Source organism: Microcaecilia unicolor, chromosome 1 (genome assembly GCF_901765095.1).
Source record: "Microcaecilia unicolor chromosome 1, aMicUni1.1, whole genome shotgun sequence".
Taxonomy (NCBI): Eukaryota; Metazoa; Chordata; class Amphibia; order Gymnophiona; family Siphonopidae; genus Microcaecilia; species Microcaecilia unicolor.
Genome location: NC_044031.1, coordinates 339,629,910 through 339,652,001, shown reverse-complemented (window position 1 = coordinate 339,652,001; position 22,092 = coordinate 339,629,910). Strand labels below are relative to the sequence as shown.

Genomic DNA, 22,092 nt, shown 5'->3' with positions numbered 1-22,092 from the left:
CCCTGACATATCTCGGATAACATTACAGAAGCATAAAGAATTCTGGGGAGTAACCCAGTTTCTTTGGAGGGAGCAAATGTGTTACAAGTGGGGATATTCATCAGGATTTTTTTTTTTTTTTTTTTTTTTTTACAGTAAAAGGAGCTACTCACAAGACTAACCACTGACGAAGCATGGCAGTTGTTAGCACACTTAAAAGTGGATAATGTTCTGGAGGAGGTGCATTTGAAAAGCACTAAGCCCAATGTACCACCTCTGGTCTCTAGGTGGCAGTGGGTTGTCAGTCAGGCGTTTGTTGCATTTCTCAAATACTCAATCTACTCCTCCTTCAGCCAGAGGAGACCCTTAATGATATTATCTTGTGGGTTGGCATTTCCATATAACTGATTTAGTTGTATATTTTTCCACTTGCTGGATTCATTCCAGGGGAATTTATGAATGTTTAAATGTTAGATTAAAAGAATTTCTTATGGGAAACAATGTTTTGAACTACTGGGTTTATACATGATGTTTGTTCTTTTTTACAGGATTTATACAAAGTTGTTATAGAGATGGTGAGAGAGATATATATCGCATTTGTTCAGTTGATTTGCTGGGGATTCTGACAGTCATTACCTGAATTTCTATTCGGCCATATTATGAGGTGACTGGGTCAGGGGAAGGGATTGTGGGGGAGAACGGAGAGGGAGAGTTCATAGGGTGAGGGTGGATGCTCATAACTCTGGATATGGAGCTGTGTTATTTTGGATATACAGATCATTTGGGGATATGGGTAGCACAAATTTCAGGGTGGGAACCCTGAATGTTAAGGGTTTGAATTTGTCATGGAAATGGAGTCTGCTGTTTAAGGAATTACATAGACTACAGTAGAATGTCCATTTCATCCAAGAAACCCACCTTATTAAAACGGGTGTGAAATTACCCATAGGCAATATGCCCACATCATTTGCCTTTCTAGTTCAGAGGGCAGGAAAAAGGGGGGCACAGCTATGTATTTATTTAGCCTGCTCTGATCCCCAGACAAATGAGCCACCTTGTACAATAAGAAAATTAGAATTAGACTAATAGGTAACACCTATTACTATGTACCAACTGTAAATACAGGCTTGCCTTGCTCTGATTACAAACTAGCATTATCAGTAGGAACTGTTGCCAAGTTTAAATGCAAATGTAGGCTGGCCTGCTGTGAACTGTTGCCAAGCTTTGAATTGTTGCTAAGCATAAATGCAACTGTAAATACAGGCTTGCCTTGCTCTGATTACAAACTAGCACCATCAGTAGGAACTGCTGCCAAGCTTAAATGCAAAAGTAGGCTAGCCTTGCTTTGAATTGTTGCCAAGCTTAAATGCAAATGTAGGCTAACCTTGCTTTGAATTGTTGCCTAGTTCTGAAGTGTTGCAAAGCTTAAATGCAAATGTAAGCTTTACCTCGCTCTGAATTGTAGCCAAGCTCAAACGCAAATGCAGATTTTGAACTACCAAGCTTCAATACAAATGTAAGCTTTAATTCGCTTGAATGCAAACCAGCTGAATGTTTACCACAGCGCCTTAGACACAGATATGAATACCAGTAAAACACTCCTAATCATCCATTATCTCTCCTTACTCTTATACGCAAACACAACCTACAATCCAGATAACAACAACCCCATTACTCACAAATCACACAGCACTCACATACACACAATGCCTACCATAAAGAACATCCATAACAACTCACCCACAACACAACAATCCTATGTACAACCAATCAACAAAGACTACCCAAACCAAAGACACAATAACCAACCAAAATGAATAATCTCCGGATATGAATACCACCGACAAAAAGAGGAAAACAACAACAACAAACTCAACCACCGAAGAAACAGACAACTAATAAAAATAAACACATCAAACCCCCCCACGGAACCATACCAATCAATCCAACTAGGATACATCAATGCAAGATCAGCAGTAAGCAACGCAGTAGACATACTAGACTGGATTACCACAGATAACTTAGACCTTCTATTTATCACAGAAACCTGGTTCCATAGCCCCACAGACACCGCCATCTTAGAAACATGCCCACCAGAATACAAAATCACCCACTGGACAAGAAATGGAATAAAAAGAGGAGGCGGAATAGCTATTATTTACAAACCCGAATTCACCATCACAGTCACAGGTGAATCTACCTCACCACAACTTGAAATTGCATTGACAAGAATTAACCATCCAAACCTAATAGGACACCTTAACACAATCCTATTCTACAGGCCACCAGGAAAATGGCAAGACTCCCAAACAGAACTTATGGATTTCATCTCGAACTCCTGCGTATCTGCCTCAAACATCCTTATACTAGGAGACATCAACCTACACCTAGAAGATGACACCTCACCAAGCACACGAGAATGCAAAGAATTCCTAAAACTCTGGGATCTGCAAGTACCCAACACGCAACCAACACACAAAAAAGGACACACACTAGATATCATAACAAACAAATTTGAACCGGACTCAACCATCACACTCACTGACACAAGATGGACACCCACACTATGATCAGACCACCATAAAGCAAACGTCTCTCTCTACTGACGAAAAACACACATAAACACAATCAATAAACAGAAGCGAACTACATACACAATGAGAGGAAAAATAGACCCCACAATATTCTGGCAACAGATCTACCTGAACGAATGGTCAACAAACGCTGACACCATCCAATTCCTCCAAGAATGGGATGATCTATGTACAACAACATTAGACAAAATCGCCCCAATCCAAACCAGAACATCTTACAGGAAAAAAGCAAATCCATGGTTCACCGAAGAGCGAAAAAACTTAAATCACAAGTCAGGAAACTAGAACGAGAATGGAACAAAAAGAAAGACGAACAAACACTAGAAGCCTGGAAATCACTTCGGAGAAAATACAAATACACCATAAAACAGACCAAAAGACTACACTACAAAACAATAGGACCAAACTACAAAGACACACATAAACTCTTCAACCTTGTGAACAAACTGTTAGACACCACACCAGTTACAAACAACGGCAAAGATATACCAGATGTTGACAACCTTGCGAAATACTTTAAGGAGAAAATTATACAACTACGACTCAAAATACCCGCTAGCTCTATTGAGTACGCCACACTCTTAGATTGTCTAGATCCAGAAGAAGGAATACACCCAGCAGACAGAACCTGGACCGAATTCGAAATACTATCAGAAGACCTCATCTCTGAAACTCTCAAAAGATATGCCAAATCCCACTGCAAACTAGACACATGTCCAAACAACCTCATGAAATCTGCTCCTCAACAATTCAAAACAGACCTAACAAACCATGTAAACTTCATGCTACAAAACGGACTTTTCCCAAAAGAAAAAGGAAAAATCTTACTCACCCCAATACCTAAAGATACAAAGAAAAGCACGAGTGAATTAACCAATTACAGGCCAGTAGCATCCATACCACTAATAACCAAAATAACCGAAGGAATGGTAACTAAACAACTCACTAACTATCTAAACAAACACTCAATATTGCATGATGCCCAATCAGGATTCCGGTCGAATCATAGCACAGAAACAGTATTAGTCACCCTTATGACTAAATTTAAACAAATAATTGCGACTGGCAACAATGTACTCCTCCTACAATTTGACATGTCAAGTGCCTTTGATATGGTAGACCACGGAATCCTATTACACATACTTGAATACTTTGGCATTGGAGGAAATGTCCTAAATTGGTTCAAGGGGTTCCTAACCCAACGTTCGTATCAAGTCACATCAAATTCAACCACGTCTAAGGCATGGACACCTGAATGTGGAGTACCACAAGGATCACCTCTCTCACCAACCATTTTCAACCTAATGATGATCCCTCTGGCAAAACTCCTACAAACCATAACCTCAACCCTTATATATATGCTGATGACGTGACAATATACATCCCTTTCAAACAAGACATTAACGAAATCTTCAACGAAATCAATAAAAGCCTACACATCATGAACACATGGGCAGATGCATTCCGTCTGAAATTAAATGCTGAAAAAACTCAATGCCTGATACTCACCTCCCAATACAACACAAAGGAATTCACCGCTACAAACACACCAAACCTAAACCTTCCAATCTCAGAAACGCTCAAAATCCTTGGAGTCACTATCGACCGCCACCTAACACTTGAAACTCACGCAAACAACACAACTAAAAAGATGTTTTACTGCATGTGGAAATTGAAAAGGATAAGACCATTCTTCCCAAGATCCGTCTTTCGCAGCCTAGTGCAATCCCTCGTACTCAGCCACCTGGACTACTGCAACTCACTATACGCAGGTTGCAAAGAGCAAACACTGAGGAAACTTCAAACAGCCCAAAATACGGCAGCCAGACTCATCTTTGGAAAGCCAAAATATGAAAGTGCAAAACCATTACGAGAAAAACTGCACTGGCTTCCACTCAAGGAACGCGTCACTTTTAAAGTATGCACATTAGTCCACAAAATCATCCACGGCGAAGTCCCAGCATACATGTCTGAGCTAATAGACTTACCACCCAGAAACGCCAAAAAATCATCCCGAACCTTCCTCAGCCTCCACTTCCCCAATTGCAGGGGCTTGAAATACAAGACGTTACAAGCGTCAACCTTTTCTCACATGAGCACGCAGTTTTGAAATACACTGCCGCGCAACTTAAGAACGATCCACGAGCAAGCTTCCTTCCGCAAATTATTGAAGACCCATCTTTTTGAAAAAATTTACGGAAAGAGCCAAAACTCATAAAATCCACACTTACTGTTTATTAATGCACTATAAATCCACTTCTGAACTCTCATCCCCCGTAATCCCACATCACTCATACCTTTACTCACAGAAATATGTATACCATTTGTCTTTATGCCTTAGTATTGCCCTTTAAGCTCCCATTGTCTCCTTCCAATGTTCAATGTTTGTGTTCCACTGTTGCACTCCTTAACGACACTTCGATTGTCTCGCATAATTCTGCACAATGTAATCCATAACCAATCTGTAACAAATTGTACTTCCATCATTCATTTCTTATTGTAAGCCACACTGAACCCGCAAAAAGGTGGGAAAATGTGGGATACAAATGCAATAAATAATAATAATAATATAGATCCATAGACGATTGCCTTTTACACTTAAGGGTGTTGTGAAGGCCTTAGATGGAAGTCTTATTATGTTTTTAGGGGATATACAGGACGTTACGGTTACTTTTGTTAATATCTGTGCCTCATGTGCAACAGAGTGTTTTCTGGAGAGCTATTCATGAGCTTGTGGATGCTAAAGGCAAGGGACATCTATTGTTAGGGGGCGATTTCAATTTGATTTTGAGTCCTAAATAGGACAGATCAAACTCCCCTGTTTCTGGGCAGCGGGGGGGGATCCCCTATCAAGTGTCTTACTACCCTTTTAAGAGGTAACATAACTGATTTTTAGAACACCCTCAGGATAGACAATACACTTTTTACTCAAATGTACATAATAGCTATGCATGAGTAGATATGTTGATTGGATCTCCTTTTGGTTAGAACAACTTGAGGATATTACTATTGAACCGTGCATAAGGCCCAACCATGCACTGGTTTGGGCGGTGTATTCCATACCTATGAAAAGGCATTGTAATACATATTGGAGACTTAATGAAAATCTTTTGAAAGATAAAAGGGTGATTGCTGTAGACCTTCAGAATTACTTAAGCTCTAATGATAATGGAGAGATTACTGACCCCACACTGTGGGTTGCTCTTAAAGCAATCATAAGGGGGTCTTTGATAAAGTGGGGGGCATGAATTAAACAAGAGAGAGTGCATCTTATTGCTGAGGCAGAACAGAGATATCAGTGCTCCAAACTGAAAAGAGATAAACAGTGCTTGGACAAGTTACATAATGAATTGCATACTTTCTATTTGCATAAATTAGAATTTCAGTTAAGAAAGGTATGACAGATATACTTTGAATTTGGGGATAAAGCTCTCAAGATCCTGGTATTCGCCAAGTTGAGATTGCTAGCCATCTGGATGGGGTGGTTCGTCTTGGGTAGGTGAGGAGGATATGATGATCTTAGAGAGGGAGATTATAGTGGATGAAGTTAGTGCAGTGATTCACTCCCTGTCGGGGGAGAGGGGAAGTCTAATATTTTGTGTTAAACTTATTCTAGTATTTTATCTCTGATGCTGGTCTGATTTTTCAATTTGTTGAGGGAGAGGCAGTCCATAAACAAGTAAACCTGGGAGGGAAAATACTTGTTGTGGCTCTTACAGGCCGATTTCTTTAATAAATGTGGATTTAAAAATTTTGGATAAAATCTTAGATAATTTGCTGGTAGGTTTGTTACCTTCTCTTATTCAGGCTATCCAAGCTGGCTTTGTCCCAGGGTGACAGACGTTAGATAATATAAAGAGGATTCCTCAGCTTACATAGGTAGTGGCTTATGAAAAGCTGCCAGCCATGTTGTTGTTGGTGGTGGACGTGGAGAAAGCATTTGACTGCATTCACTGGCCATTCATGTTTGCCGTCATGCACAAGTTTTTGGATAGGTGTGGACTTTACATTCTGGATAGCAGTGCTGTACAGCACCCCAATGATCTGTGTTAAGGTTAATGGTAGTTATACCACCTCCTTCAAGTTGGGAAGAGGCACCAGGCAGAGGTGTCCCCTTTCTCCACTCCTGTTCACATTAGTTTTGGAGCCATTTGCCCAGAGAATTAGGGAAAACACTGACATTAGCAGGGTAGAGGTAGGAGACTGGGCACACAAAATCTCCTTCTTTGCTGATGATGTTATCTTGTCCTTGACTAATCCCAGGGTCTCACTCCCTGTGATCCTAAAGGAGATGAAGGCATATAGGAAGGTCTCAGGTTTTAAGGCCAGTATTGATAAAACAGAGGGTCTTAATCTGACCTTAGAAAAGGCAGAATTGGGTTTAATACAGGCATCATTTCCTTTTAAGTGGGTGAACAATCAGATTAAATACTTTGAAGTCAAGATCACTCCTGATTATATGAATCTTTATAGGGTAAATTATGTCCCTTTGATAAGACAGTTGCAGAGAAATTTGAGAAAACATGACATGGTTAGACAACAATTTCCACCTAAATCAAATCAAAAATCCAGTGAGATCAAAATTAACTTGTTGTTCATGGGGAATAAAAACCCCCTTCGTTCTTCGAGTAACAGAGTCAAATAACATGGAAAAAAATCAAGGCACTCAAGATATATCCCTGATGAAAATAAACTAAGAACTTAAATGTTGATTAGTGTCTGTCTTTAAGAAAAACTGGAAAGTCAAAGTTTCCATTTTTAATTAATAACTTTCCACAGGGCAAGGGCAGACTGAGAGTGGTCTGGGCCCCCAACCCAGCTGCCACCCGACACCCCCTACCGCTGCAGCCAACACCTCTGCTGCCTCAGTCCTACCTGAAGGGTCCTGGTGGTCTAGTGGTCTCTGTGGGGGGGGGGGGGGGGGGGAGCATAAGAACATAAGAATAACCATACTGGGTCAGACCAGTGGTCCATCTAGCCCATTATCTTATTTCCAGCAGTGGCCAAGCCAGGTCACAAGTACCTGGCAGAAACCCAAATAGTGGCAACATATATGCTACCAATCCCAGGCCAAGCATTAGCTTCCCCATGTCTGTCTCAAAAGCAGACTATGGACTTTCCTCCAGGAACTTGTCCAAACCTTTTTTAAACCCAGATGCCCTAAACGTGGTTACTATATCCTCCAGCAAAGAGTTCCAGAGCTTAATTATTCTTTCCACTGCTCAATGATGCCAAAAGATTAGATTTGTGCTCTTAATGGAAAAATTCACAGCTGTAGTACATAACCGGAAGAATCTTCTTGAGCGTCCTCAGGGAGTATTACCACAATTTTTGAACTTTGATAGTGATATGGGTGGGATGGGGGTGGGAGGAAGGGGTGTGAAGGGGGTTAGGGGGGATTTGGAGTCTTTCGTTTTTTCTGTTATTCTGTGGTATTGTTCTGGCATTTATTTGCTGATGTAAGTTGCTTAAAACTTTAATAAAGTTGCAAGTTACAAAAGAAAAAATGTATAGGTTTTTCCCTAGTATGTCCAGGAGTATCCATGCTTCCACCATCTCATTAGACCCCTTCAACTTTTGCAGCTATTTTTCTGTGTTTTCTGCTTTGCAAGTTTTTCTTTCTTTCTTTTTTATTTTTCTCTAGTCCTCTTCTACTAGCTTTTCCTGTTCAGTTGCTTAAATACTGCTCGCTTGTAATGTCTTCAAGGACCTCAGTGTTGTGATTTACCTCATCTGGAATAGAATCCAGATGGTTCTTGTGCTGTATGATGTCACTGGATCCACCTTGATGGTGATGTTACAACTGGACCAAGTGAGTGCTGTGAGCTCAGAGGGGCTGCAGAGGAGCAGATTTTGATAAATTATAATACTCTTTGGGGGCAATATTCAGTCTGTTGTGAAGCATAATGTGAAGCAGACATTGGTGCTGTTCTTCTGCGTCTTTAAATATAAGCTTTTCACATTTTTTCCAACTTGAAAGGCTTATATTTAAGCGCAGAAAACAGATGCCAATGTGTGGTTGGATTTGCACATATTTCTTTTTCACTACTAGCTCTTAGAGGCTTGCACAAGCTTTTTCCAGCAGTAAGAGCAGGGTTGGTTTGTGTGCTGTTAGAGCATTGGGAGGGCATAGCAAATGACCTCGTTAACATCAGTTTGACTACATTTAAATATAATCTGGAGTCATCTCTGGTGCGGTCATTGTTTCCTGTACTAAAGCCTTCTGAGCATTCTGTGCAGATTAACGCCGGCTGTAGTCCTGCGCTAATTGGCTCTATTGCTGGCATTAGGTTCTGAGTATCGACCCCTTAGAATCATGTTCCCAAGCTGTTTACGTCCCCATGCAAGGGTGTTTTAATTGTTTGCAAATATGCATATCTCCCACTGACTAAATGTTTATATATTCCAGAACTGAAATATGCTTATTACTAAAAATGTAGATATCAGATAGTGGTACTGTAATGAGGGAGGTAATGCAAATGATCTTTACGCCTTTTTTTTTGCACAGGTTTCTTGCTAGACAGGCTAAAAGTTGTTATAAATAAACATCCAACATAGAGGCCCATTTAAAAAAGGGCGTTAAGCACTTAACACGTGCTACCGCACAAACATTCCAAGGGGTTGTGCAGTAAGTTTCCACTTGTTAAAACCATGCATTATTACATTTTTCTGAATTTTTCTCTGATGGGATATGGCATGGACAGAGAATGGGCGAGGAAGTGTTATCCAGTTAGCGCATTATGTTTAACTCTGCATTATCCAGATAGAGCATGCTAACATGGGAGCACTTAGCATTAATAGTGGTTACATTAATGCACAATCGGCACTGAAAAAAATAGAGAGAATGCCTCCAGAGGGTGCTGCATTAAATCTCAGCTTACCACGTGGTAAAATCATGAGTTACAATTCATTAAGCCTAAATTTTAGCGCACTTTAGTAAAAGGGCTCCATAGTGTTTAAGTTTCAGAAAATATCTAAATAACCAGCTGACAGCTACTGACATTTCCTAAAGGTTCCCTTTCATGCTGCTCCTGTGTCCCCCTCCTTTGTCCTGGTCTTTCCCCCTCTCCTTTCATAGCCATTTCAGCAGTCTCATCCCTTCTTTCTCTGCCAACCTGACCATCCTGCCTATTGTCACCCTCCATTTCCTTTCTTACCCCTGGTTTTGTGGCTTCATGGAAGCCTGCTGTCAGTTGACAACAGTCATTTCCCTGCACCTCTATGGCCATCCTCCCCGTCATCCAGGGCTCAGAGTTCACATTGTTCAGGTGATAGTCTCTCTCTGTGTCAAACTGTTGCAGAGGGGTATACATACATACCAGTAGCAAAGCCAGATAGCAAACTTCAAGTGATCTTACAGGAAAAATATAAGGGTGTGCATAGAATGTCCTCTCTGCACCGCCCTCCTGGTGCCATTCCCTCAAAACTCAACTTAAAGTATAAATACCCAGTCTGGCAGGAATCCCCAAGCCCTGCCAACTGAAGACCTCCTCCAAAGGCACTTACAACTCCCTGCTGCCAAGCTTGGAAGTCAGTGGCACTGACTCCAGTACCGCTGGCACCCCAACCATGCTCACTTTTCGCACATATGTGATAACTGTGGATTCACGGGATACTAGTGTCAGGGGCACAGGAGCGCTGCTGCCAACTGCCAAGCTTGGCAGCAGGAAGTTCTAAGTGCCTTTGGTCTTCAGTTGGTAGGGCTTGGGGATCCATGACAGGTACCTCAAAGATGCGCAGTTACTGGGTGAGCCTGAGCCCAAAGTGGGTTGACAGAAAGCATTCTCCCCTAAGCATATTACATAGATTGAGAGTCTGGCAGTTGAATACATGTAACAAGTTCTTGAAGTGGTTGAAGATGGTATTACATTTTCAGTCATGAAACATGCATACCCCTACTGTGCCAAGGTTTCCAATTAAAGGCCATATATGACTTTCTTTAAGAAGGGGTTAAGCCAAATAGGGGGATATATAATATTGTGCCATTTCCTTTCTATGGGTTTATTCACATTTGCTAAAAAGGGGAAATGGGACTTGATATACCGCCTTTCTGAGGTTTTTGCAACTACATTCAAAGCGGTTTACATATATTCAGGTACTTATTTTGTACCAGGGGCAATGGAGGGTTAAGTGACTTGCCCAGAGTCACAAGGAGCTGCAGTGGGAATTGAACTCAGTTCCCCAGGATCAAAGGCCACTGCACTAACCACTAGGCTACTCCTCCACTTTTCTGTTCCTTAAAATCAGAGGCTGTTAACAATGCTAGCTCATGTGCTTTAGAACTATGCAGTGGACATCCACACATCTGATGTTCTCATTGTAGGATGCAGATATGATTGAGACACCTGTGAAAACTGCAAACTCTTTAGTTATATTCAATTTACCATACATATGCATATTTGTGTACTGAGAGAGAGAGAAAGCATGTCAGCTTTTATTTTTTGGTTTTCAATTTCAACACCATTCCCTCCCAAAAACTGTCTTCTCTTACTCCTGCTGCCATCCTCACTTTTACTCTTGTATCTGTCTCATGATCTCCACAGCATTTGCCCCTTAATCCTCTCACCCATGTCATTTATCTTTGAAACCCTTTTACCATGGGCGTAGACTGGGGGGGGGGGGGCGCCCCCCAAACGACGAGCGACTTACCCGATGTCGCTTTGGCGAACTGGCGGGCGGGGCACCACTGAGTAAAAGCAACAAGCAGGCACGCTCGTCTCTGTCCGCTTCCCTGCCCTCTCAGTGTCCCGCCCGAAAGGAAATGACCTTAGAGGAAGGCGGGGGACAGACTCAGAGAGGGCAGGGAAGCGGACGGAGACGAGCGTGCCTGCTTGCTGCTTTTACAACCTCCGCTCGCTCGCTCGCCGACCCGCCTGTTCGCCGCTGGGAAATGCTGGCTCCTCTCTCCTGTCTAGTCCACTGGAAGGTAGGAAGCCATTTGGTAAATCTCTGCTTCCACTCCCCCGCGCAGCCGTCACCGTTCACTCAAACCTGTGTGCTGCTGCATCCACGTGTTCTTTATGGGAGACAGATGTTGGGAAGGGGGAGGGGGGAGACGCTGGATAGAATGGGGAAGGGGATGGATAGAAACATATTAGCATATTCATTTGCATCATATATATATATATATATATGCAAATGAATATGCTAATATGCTCCGCCCCATCCTTCCCCCCCCCCCCCCCCCCCCCCAAAAATGAAACAGTCAAACTACGCACATGCCTTTTACCCAACTGAGTACATTCTCACTCCCCTTATTTCAAGTCTCCTGACTATGTGATCCTCTCTCATTAACTCCCTCACTACACATGGTCCCTTCTCATATCCCCTTCTCTGTTTATATCCTCTCTCTCCCCTTTCCTTAAACCCCCTTCTCAGTTCAGTCCTCTCTCATCCTCAAAACCTGCTGGCTGGTGGAGCATTGGGGAACAGAATCATATGAGGGATCAGGGGTGGCATGTGATAAAGACAATGACTTGCAAAGGAGCAGCAGGGAGTTAACCTGAGAAGGAGGAGTAATGCATCTTTCCCACCCTCCCCAACACACATGACTCTGTGCCTGCCTCTGTTGCCTTGTTTTATCTCACTGGTGAGCGAGCTGAGCGACTGCAGCCACTGGAGATTCAGCAGCTTGTGCCACTTCTCACATGCTAATACCAATACAGACTCATGCTATCTGGTGTCCTCCAGTGCTTGTATTAGTATACCATTTTGGGGGTTTTCCATCAGATATGGATATATAGATAGGTATATGTAGAGAGGGATAAGGGGAAAAGACAGATGGTCCAAGAAATCAAATGTTGGATTTTATTGGTTGAGGAGGTGTCATGTGACTTTTCATGGTTTCCTGTCATAGAACAATGGTTATCCATATTTCCTTGGACTGTAAATGACACATCTTTCTGGTATCAATTGACCTTCACGCTGATGGTTTGTAAAGTCACTGTGCTGTTCTAGACTGAGTTAGGTCACAAAGCTTCAAAGCCAGCTAAACCATTCCCAAGCAAAAACTTTACCAGTAGACTCTCAATTCTTAATCCAACTGTTCTTTAATATAGCAATATGAGTATGGGGTCAGATCACGCCCTGCCTGGTATTGGTAAATACTAGGGGTGGGCAATGATTAAGAATTGCAATCCCAACGATCTGCGCAACTAAAAATTTTAATTGCTTGATTGATCTCGCTTTGTCACGTCATGCATTTTGGGCATTTCTCTTGCCCCTTTCTACTGGCTCTCGCTTATTGAACACAATAGTCTCTCTCACCCTCTTTCTTTCTTTCTGTCATGCCCTCCTCCCTGGCCTTTATCCAGTTTCTCTCATGCCTCCTTCACTAGCCTTCACCCAGATTCTCTCATGCCTCTTCACCCAGTTTCTCTTGTGCCCCCTCCTCATCCATCCAAATTCTCTCATGCCCCCTTCACCAGCCTTCACCCAGTTTCTCTCATGCCTCTTCACCCAGTTTCTCTTGTGCCCCCTCCTCATCCATCCAAATTCTCTCATGCCCCCTTCACCAGCCTTCACCCAGTTTCTCTCATGCCCCTTTCACCAGCCTTCTCCCAGTTTCTTTCATGCCCCCTTCACCAGCCTTCTCCCAGTTTCTTTCATGCCCCCTTCACCAGCCTTCACCCAGTTTCTCTCATGCCCCCTTCACCAGCCTTCTCCCAGTTTCATGCCCCCTTCACCAGCCTTCTCCCAGTTTCATGCCCCCTTCACCAACCTTCACCCAGTTTCTTTCATGCCCCCTTCACCGACCTTCACTCAGTTTCTCTTATGTTTCCTCCCCAGCCTTCATCCAGATTCTTTCATGCTCCCTTCACCCAGATTCTATTATGCCCCCTTCACCAGCTGTCACCCAGATTCTCTTATGCCCCCTTCCCTAGCCTTCAACCTCATTCTGTCATTCCTCTCCAATTTTGTTTTAACGCAGACCTGCTCCCTTCTCTTAACGCATTTATTTCAACATCAGGGCTCGGGCTGAGGATTTTCTCTTCTTCCTCGGCACTTCCTCAAAGTTCGTTTTCTTAAATTGGGGAAGTCTCGTGGGATTAAGATCTTTGTATTTGGGTCCAGTGGCTGCAGATACTCAGCTATTGATGACGATGGTGTTGTGCAACCTCTGGTGTGGGAATTTCCTCTCTGTTGTCAGGTATCTGATTATACTCAATAAGAGTCGATAGACAGATTTTGTTGCTACCATCCATCGCCTCTATCACTTGTCCACATGCCCTTCTCCCCATTTTCTTTGTCATCCTTGTACAGGTCTTGAGATAGTATGGATAGCGATCTCCCTGAATGTCAAATATGTCAAAGAATTCCGTCCTTGCCAAGGACTGCTTACTCTGCTCATCTTCGATGACATACATCTTTATTGCCTTTACTGGTTGCTCTTTTGGATATACTTTAGCTACACATATCTTGGTGCATGACCATCCACTGCGACCTCCTCCGCACACCTGTATATAGTTTGGAGTAATGTTCGGTGGAGCTTGCTGTACCTCCTCCTCCCCGCCATGGCTCGACTGAGGCTGGGGTTCCTGTAGAAGTAGGCTTACTCTTGTCATGGTGTAGGGCACTGACATGCTGGTCAGTATTGCACTCCATACACTTGATGACTGTTTTACAGTCTTTAGCCATGTGCTTGGATGAAGAGCAACATTTTAGCAGATTCTATAATTTTTCAACAGATCATTAAGTTGTCTTAAGGGTTTCTCCCTAAACCCTCTATATTTCTTGAGAGGATGAGGTTTCTTATGTATAGACTGTCAATCCTCTGCTTCCTCTATAGTGGGCAGCACATCTCATGTGTACAGCTACAGTTTTCCTGGTGTTGCCATACTTCTTGGCCAGCCTTTCATTCAGGAAATAGCCTGTCTTGCCCACTTCAGGTACATCAAACATGAAGCTGAGATCATTTTTCCTCTTTGCCAAATCTTGGATAGTGAAGGGAAAAAAAACTGGTGGTCCTCTTTATACTTGGCACCTACTGATAACCATTTTTCTCTTGTGTGATACGGCAGCTTTGATATGATCTCATTTATGTCCCAAATTGTGTCCAGATAGCACAGGTTAGGAAGGTTCGAATCAGCTTTGAGTGCTTCCAGTTCCTGGAGCGGAGCTCTCCTAATCCCTGTAACTTGTTATCTTTATTTGTCACCTTTGGGTAACCCCTTATTCTTTTCATCAGTGCCTGTTGGATAGCTTGTGGGCTGCAATAGCACTGGTCAAGTGTCTTCCGTATTTCTTACAGATCTCTTGAGGGATCATGCAAATATGCCTCTGGTAATCTCTTTACACAATTGGCTGACTCCGTTCCCAGCCACTTTATCATCATATTCATCTATTGCATTGGAGTAAGCTTCATAATTGCTGTGGCATTCTTAAAGTTAGATTTACACCCTCTATACTTTTTGGGGACATCATTCAACTGGATAAGCCCCATGTTCACCTTCTTTTTGTGAGCCATGTATGTTGTTAGATCTTCTCTCTCTGAAGTACGTAGCACGCTGGCAGTAGGTACATGTGACTGGCTGTTTGCTGGGGGTTGTTTGAAGTCAGGCTTGGAATGTGGCTGGTCAAGTGGCTTTTGCTTAATCACATGCTGGGCATAATTGCTGAACTTTTATCTAAGCCCAGTTTCTGGATAGCATCAGAGTCAGGTTGAAGTGAAGTGGATTACTATGGTGGCGGCTTGCCTCCATGGTGTGCTTTGCCTTAGTCTTGTTTCTTTCAGGTGAGTGAGACTGGTGTAGAGGAACGTGCTTGCTCAGAATCTAATGACTCCTCTGAGTCAGACTGACTATGTGCCTTCGTTCGCTAGGGTATAGGCCTTCACATAGACTGCAGTATACTGGGCAGAGTCTTCTGCCATAATGCAGTTGTTGGCTCTCCCTGCCATCTGGCCTTATACCTGTTTCCAAGGCTGTTGCTTTGGCCTGAGTAGCATCTGCTTCTTTCTCTTGCTTGAGCACCTTCAAGGCGATATCTAACTCTGCCTTCTTGCATTCAATGATGGCAGCAGCATTAGCAGCTGCTTTCTTTCCCACTTCTTCTGGTCTGAGTTTCTCAAGTTCTATTGCTGCTTCTTGTTTACTATAGAGAATTTTTTTTATTTGGCAGCCTCTGTTACCATGGCCTGGAATGTGAGATCTGTAACTTGCTTGTCTCTCCCTTTGTGCCAAGTTATCTGTTGTATTTGTTCTGCTCAGGAACTGGCAATATTCTAGTGACTTTTGTTGATATTGCTTATGGGTGGCTTGCAATTGCTCTACATGGTGATCCACTTTCAACCAGAGCTTGTCCAAAAGAGATATTTCCTGCTTCAGTTTCATACTGCTCTCTGGCTTTCTCTGTAAGCTTATGTGATCTTTTGTATTTTTCAGAGTATTTGTCGCTACTCTGTCTGGCTTGTGTTGCACCTAGACTGCTATGTAATCCAGCCTGTATTTTTTGTTCACTCAGTTCAGTGATACCACTTTCCAAACTGTCTTGTGCTGTATTTTGTTCAGTTTTCTCAGTTAATGCAGCCTGTGACAAAACAGAATCTGCCATTGCTTGCACTGGTAAAATAACCCCCCCTCCCCTTTTTTTTTTCTTAGAACACCCTTTCTGAGTGCCAAAATTGTTACATTTGCTGGACCTGCAGGTGGGGCCCTCTCTGTCCTTCTGTTGCACACAGCACCTAGCTTAATTAATTGCTATGCAGTTCTGAGCTAAAACACCCTCTGCAAAGGAAACTGCCATTTGAATGCCCAGTTTTCCAATTTCCTACGGTTTTCCTGCAACATTTCACAGTCTGCATGTGTTTTAGCAACCTTGAATAGTTTTGTGTCATCTGCAAATTTAATTGTCTCACTTGTTCTGATTTCCAGATCATTTATAAATTTTTATAAATATGTTAAATATCTCTGGTCCCAGTACAGATCCCTGAAACACTCTCCTATTCACCCTCCTTCATTGAGAGAAATGGCTATTTAACTCTAACCTCTGTTTTCTGTTCAGTAACCAGTTCCAAATCCACATCACAACATTGCCTCCTATCCCATGTCTTTTTAATTTTCTGAGGCGTCTATAATCTTTTTCAGAAGAATCCACTGGATAATTACAAAATTCTTCACTGTGCTGTTCTAGGCTAGGTGAGTTCACAATGCTTCAACAGCCAGCTAAACCATTCCTTTGCAAAAACATTACCAGTGGACTCTTAATTCTTAATCCATCTCTTCTTTAAAGTAACAATCATAGCAAATAAAGAAAATCAATTTACAATTTAGTTGTTTGGAAAGGATTGTTGCCATCTACAAATTATATGTAGTCACCTCAGAGGCAAGGAGATGGCCAGAACCTCAGCCCAGCGTAGAGAAAAAGCTACAATACTCATTGGGGAAAGTGTGGGAATATTGGGAATCAATTGCTGAAGAATTTTGATGGAATCAGAGTAGACAAATGAGGGATCAGCCCTTAGAACAGCTGCTGATCACAAAGATATGCTAGGAATACTGGGTCTGAGTCACACAGCCCCAAGGGGCAGAGAGGGAGGGCTGGCCCTAGCTCAGAACTAAGAGCCAATAAGGAAAGCTCACAAGGAGTCAATCACAGGATGCTGCAAACTATAGGGGTAGCAGCCCTAATAACACAGTGCTATCAAACAGACCATGCAATTGAATATAAACAGTATTCTTACTAAACATACACAACAATGTACCCTGCTTCCATGAATTTGGGTGCAGAACAGTCATCATAAGTCCCTGGATAGAATAATGCCTGTCCTGTTGAGCTGTGCAATAGTGCTTTCAAATTCCAATCACACCGCATGTCTTCTTTTGTGAAAGGTAAAGAGGTGTGGTAGCCGTGTTAATCCACTCTTAAGGTTATCAATAGAAATCAAACAAAATAAAACATGGAAAAGAAAATAAGATGATACCTTTTTTATTGGACATAACTTAATACATTTCTTGATTAGCTTTCAAAGGTTGCCCTTCTTCGTCAGATCGGAAATAAGCAAATGTGGTAGCAGATAGTATATATAAGTGAAACATCCAAGCATTACTTTGACAGTCTGACAGGGTGGGAGGGTGGGGGTGGGTCGGAGGTATGCATGGGGACATCAAAGCATTTCATTGATATTCTAACAGGATGGGTGTGGGTAGGTGAGAGGAGGGTGTCCTGGTCTTGTAAAATGCTGGCCCACCGGGGTGGGAACCTGACTGGCACCGGCTATCTTCATGTGATGTCTGTGCAGATTGAATCTTGTCTTAAGCATCTGGCCTGTTTCTCCAATATAGCATCCTTCGTTACATTTTTACACTGAATGATATATACCACATTGGAAGATGAGCATGTGAAAGATTCCTTTATGTTGAATATTTTTCCTTTGTGAATGACTGTGGGGTCCTGTGAAATGTTTTGGCATAGCTTGCAGCTGGATATATTACAGGGAAATGTGCCCTTCTTTTCCTTTTCAGTCTGTGTTGGGAGTTTACTTCTGATTAACTTGTGTTTTAAGTTGGGTGGCTGTCGGAAGGCAAGCACTGGTGGGGATGGGAATATCTCTTTCAGTAATTCATCTTCCTGGAGTAGAGGCTGTAGGTCTCTTATGATTTTCCTCAGTTTCTCCAGCTCTGGGTTGTATGTCACTACAAGAGGGATTCTGTCTGTGGCTTTTTTTTCTTTGTACTGTAGCAGATTTTCCCTGGGTGTTTTGAGGGAGGAGGCAATATTCTTGGAGATTATTTTGGGGTTGTAGCATTTCTGTTTGAAGGATACAGTCAGGGTTTCAAGGTGTCTGTCTCTATCCCCTGGGTCCGAGCAGATACGGTGGTATCTTGTGGCATGGCTGTAAATAATGGATCTTTTTGTATGTGAAGGATGGAAGCTGGAGTTGTGGAGGTAGCTGCATCTGTCTATGGGTTTCTTGTATATAGATGTTTGTATACACTACTACTACTACTACTTAGCATTTCTATAGCGCTGCCAGGGTTACGCAGCGCTGTACAAGTTTAGACAAGGGGAAGGACAGTCCCTGCTCAAGAGAGCTTACAATCTAAAGGTAATAAGCTATGTAGTCAGTGTATGTATCTGGAATGGGGAAGGTGGTTAGGCGCCAAAAGCAAGGGAGAAGAGATGGGCCTTGAGTAAGGACTTGAAAATGGGCAGGGAGGGCGCACGGCGTATGGGCTCAGGAAGTCTGTTCCAGGCATAAGGTGAGGCGAGGCAGAAGGGGCGGAGTCTGGAGTTAGCGGTGGTGGAGAAGGGTACAGATGTTTGTATACAGCCATCACTGATTGAGACTGTGGTGTCCAAAAAATTGACTTTTCCTGGGGAGTAGTCAATTTTGAATCTGATTGTAGGATGGTATGTATTGAAGGAATAGTAAAATTGTTTCAGAGTTTCTTCACCTTCCGTCCAAATCATAAAAATGTCATCGATGTACTGGTAGTATTTTAGAGGTTTGGTCTGGCATGTATTCAGAAATGTCTCTTCCAGCTCAGCCATAAAAAGGTTGGCATATTGGGGTGCTGTCCTGGTGAAAGGTAAAGAAACCAAAGTTGTTATAATCTGATCCCAGAACTGTGTCTGCTAAAGCTGAATCTTTTTTCTGCTCTTATCATAATTGCAGATCCCCCTGTGTAAAGTAATCAGATTTAACATTGACTACACGATTCATTTCATTGAAGAGATGATGCCCCAGGTAAGGGAGTTAATTGTTTCATTGCATCAGATTGGGCTTGTATAGTAAAAGAGACAGGACTCTGCAGAACCATCCATTCCCATCTGTTGGTCGAGATGCACGCTGCACCATACAGCCATTTCATGTAATTCAATGAAGCATTCCTTTCTGGCACACGATCACACTTGCCTCTAGACATCACAGCACACATGTCAGCTGCTGTCAAATGAGATTCATTTTTGATAGAAGCTGCCCAAAAAATCATTTTCAGTTTTAATTTGCACACAGTGCTGTCATTAGTGAAGCAGCTTGGTTAAAGAGTTACTGCTATGAGGCCTCCTGCTTTGATACAGCAGAAACTGTAATTACCAAGCTAGAACTTAGTTCTAGGAAACCTGTGTCGTCATAGCTCAATTTAGCCTTTGAACTTATTTTTCTAATTTACATAAGTTTCCCATATTAACTTTTTTGTGCCACTGACGATTAACCTATTTACCTATTTGAGAGGATTAATCTTTGAGTGGACAGTGAATGCAGGGGCTTGCAGTGATTCATGATTTGGCATGCCTTGCCAAACCAGCAAATAAATGCTTTAGTGAATATACAACAAGTGAAGCACTGTGAGCCTGATACTGTACTGTCCTCTCCTAATCTCACCTGTCAGGACCTTATTGCAGCAACTGCTGCATTTGGAATTTAATTGCTGTTGTCCGAAAAGCTGATCAATCAGGACGCATGTGCCGCATTCCAGCCACTTGTTCAGCCAGTTATAATTTTGCCTTGCTTTTCTCAATGATTTGGAGATTTTAGTATCTGAGAGCCTCTTAAATGGCTCCTGTGACTTATCTGTTCTTTGTTTGTCTCTTCCTTAGAACTTTTGCATGAGAGGACTTGAATTATTTTCTTCGTATCTTTTCAAAGATATTTTGGAGCTATATGATTGGGATCTTATAGGTAAGCACTTTTTTAATTTCTGTTTTGACAAGGTTGTGGCCCTGACAGAAGCTATCAAGATATTGCTTTTAGGGTAGCCGTTGTAGACTGCCTTCAAAACAATCAGCTCACCCACTTCTCTTGCCTCATCATTTGCTTCTGTTCCTGGATCTCCACTTTTTAAAATTTTGGCACAGTTTTTAAAAAAATTTCTACCTTGATTTATTAAGGGTGCCAATTCTGCAAGTGGGTGCCTCTGTGTAGAGCAAGCCTATTCTACAGTGGTAACTGAGCACCCAGATTTCATTACAGAATACTAGCAAAGTCTGGCTTTGGCACATTTAGGTGCCTGCAGTTATTTAGAGCTGGTGTAACTGAGCACATCTAAATACAGTATTCTCTGAGGATAAACAGGCTTCCAATTCTCACAACTGGGTAGACGATCCGCGTCGGAAGTATAGCCACCAAAAATGTTTGCGTGAGACTTCTGGGGCGCAAGGGGCGCCCCAATGCGCATGTGTAGAGTGCCTTCCCGCCCAAGTGTGACTGCGCCTCTTCAGTTATTTTTTCTTCGCGTGAGGGACGGACGTGTTTTTCTTGTCGCTCCTCACACGTCCGGGAAAGAGCCTATTTTTGTGCCTCAGCACTGTTTTTTTCGCTTATTTCCCCTTTTATTTCTCATTTGTTTAAAAAAAAGAAAAGGATTTCCTTTTATTTCTTAATTTTTTCTGGTCCGCGTTTAAGTTTCCTTTCTTTTTTTGATGCAGGCTGCTTTTAGGCCTACTAGGCCCGGTCTCCTTTCTTTTTTGTACCTTTTTCTCTTTTTCAGGCACAATTGCGACTTTTAATTTAGCCATAGCCATTTTTCCTTCCATGTCATCAAAGACTCCTAGTGGCTTCAAGCTTTGTACTCGGGAGAAATGTTTTGGAGCTCGGTCCGGTTCTTTGACATCAGCTTTGAGGTCGGCGTTGATGTCGAGGGAAGCATCGAGGTACGAATGGCTGCTGAGAGATCTAGAGAGACGGAGCAGTGAGGCATCGAGTGGGTCTCCACCTGCCTCGAGACCTCCTGCTGTGCTGGCCCCCCAGGACCATCCATCGTCAGACCCGACCCCGAGGAGACTTGAGGATTCGATGTCCTCCTCAGCACCGAGGAGCTTGTGTGATGTGCATTGGGCAAAGGCTACGAAGCACTGACACCAATCTCGTTCGACACATGGTGCCAGGAGCTCTGGGACGCCGAGGGATTTGGCACTCGAGAAACGTTGATGCCGGGAGGACCGCTCCTCCTCTATCCAAGAGGTGCCGATGTGTCTGTCTCCCAGCAGCCGAGATCCTGCTCCCGCTGATCCCACACCGGCCCCTCAGCCTTTACTGATGACAGCTCTCAACGAGTGTTTCCGGGCCCTGCTCCCTGAACTCTTGAAGGACTTGATGCAGCGATGTGCATTGGCATCGGGGGTGCCTGAGCCTGCCATGCCTTCCGCTGCGGCCCTATCTGGCCTTCAGCCCGCAGTTGTGATCACGGAGTGCTTCCAATTCCTACTCCAGGCGTAGCTACACTCCTGCGACTCACCATCCTGCTCAGGCTCAGCCCTTGCGCGCTCATTCTTTCAATAACGTGCTCCCCAGCAAAAGCAAGGGACGAGCTTTTGACTGGCTCCAGCAGAGCATAGCCACAGTCAAAGTGTCCATGCTGGACAACTTGCTGGTTGGAGGGAGGTTAACATTTTTTCAACAAAGGTGACCACTTACAACCTCCGACCGGTGGGTTCTTCAAATAGTCCGGTTAAGATACGCCCTCAATCTGGTATCTAAACCTCCAAATTGCCCACCGAGAGCACAAGCAGGTACTTGCAGAGGAACTCTCCGCCCTTCTAAAGTCCCAAGTGGTCAAACCCGTTCCACCAGGGGAAGAAG

At 43.0% G+C, this 22,092-nt stretch overlaps 1 protein-coding gene across 1 annotated transcript in view; it reads left to right on the top strand.

The window, feature by feature from the left end:
• DROSHA (drosha ribonuclease III) overlaps positions 1-22,092 on the top strand; it is a 552,432-nt gene that overhangs the window by 157,805 nt on the left and 372,535 nt on the right. Inside the window, exons 9-10 of the mRNA XM_030216759.1 lie at positions 19,189-19,260; positions 20,112-20,193. Of these exons, the coding sequence (XP_030072619.1) occupies positions 19,189-19,260; positions 20,112-20,193 (154 nt within the window). The remainder of the gene's footprint in view (positions 1-19,188; positions 19,261-20,111; positions 20,194-22,092) is intronic.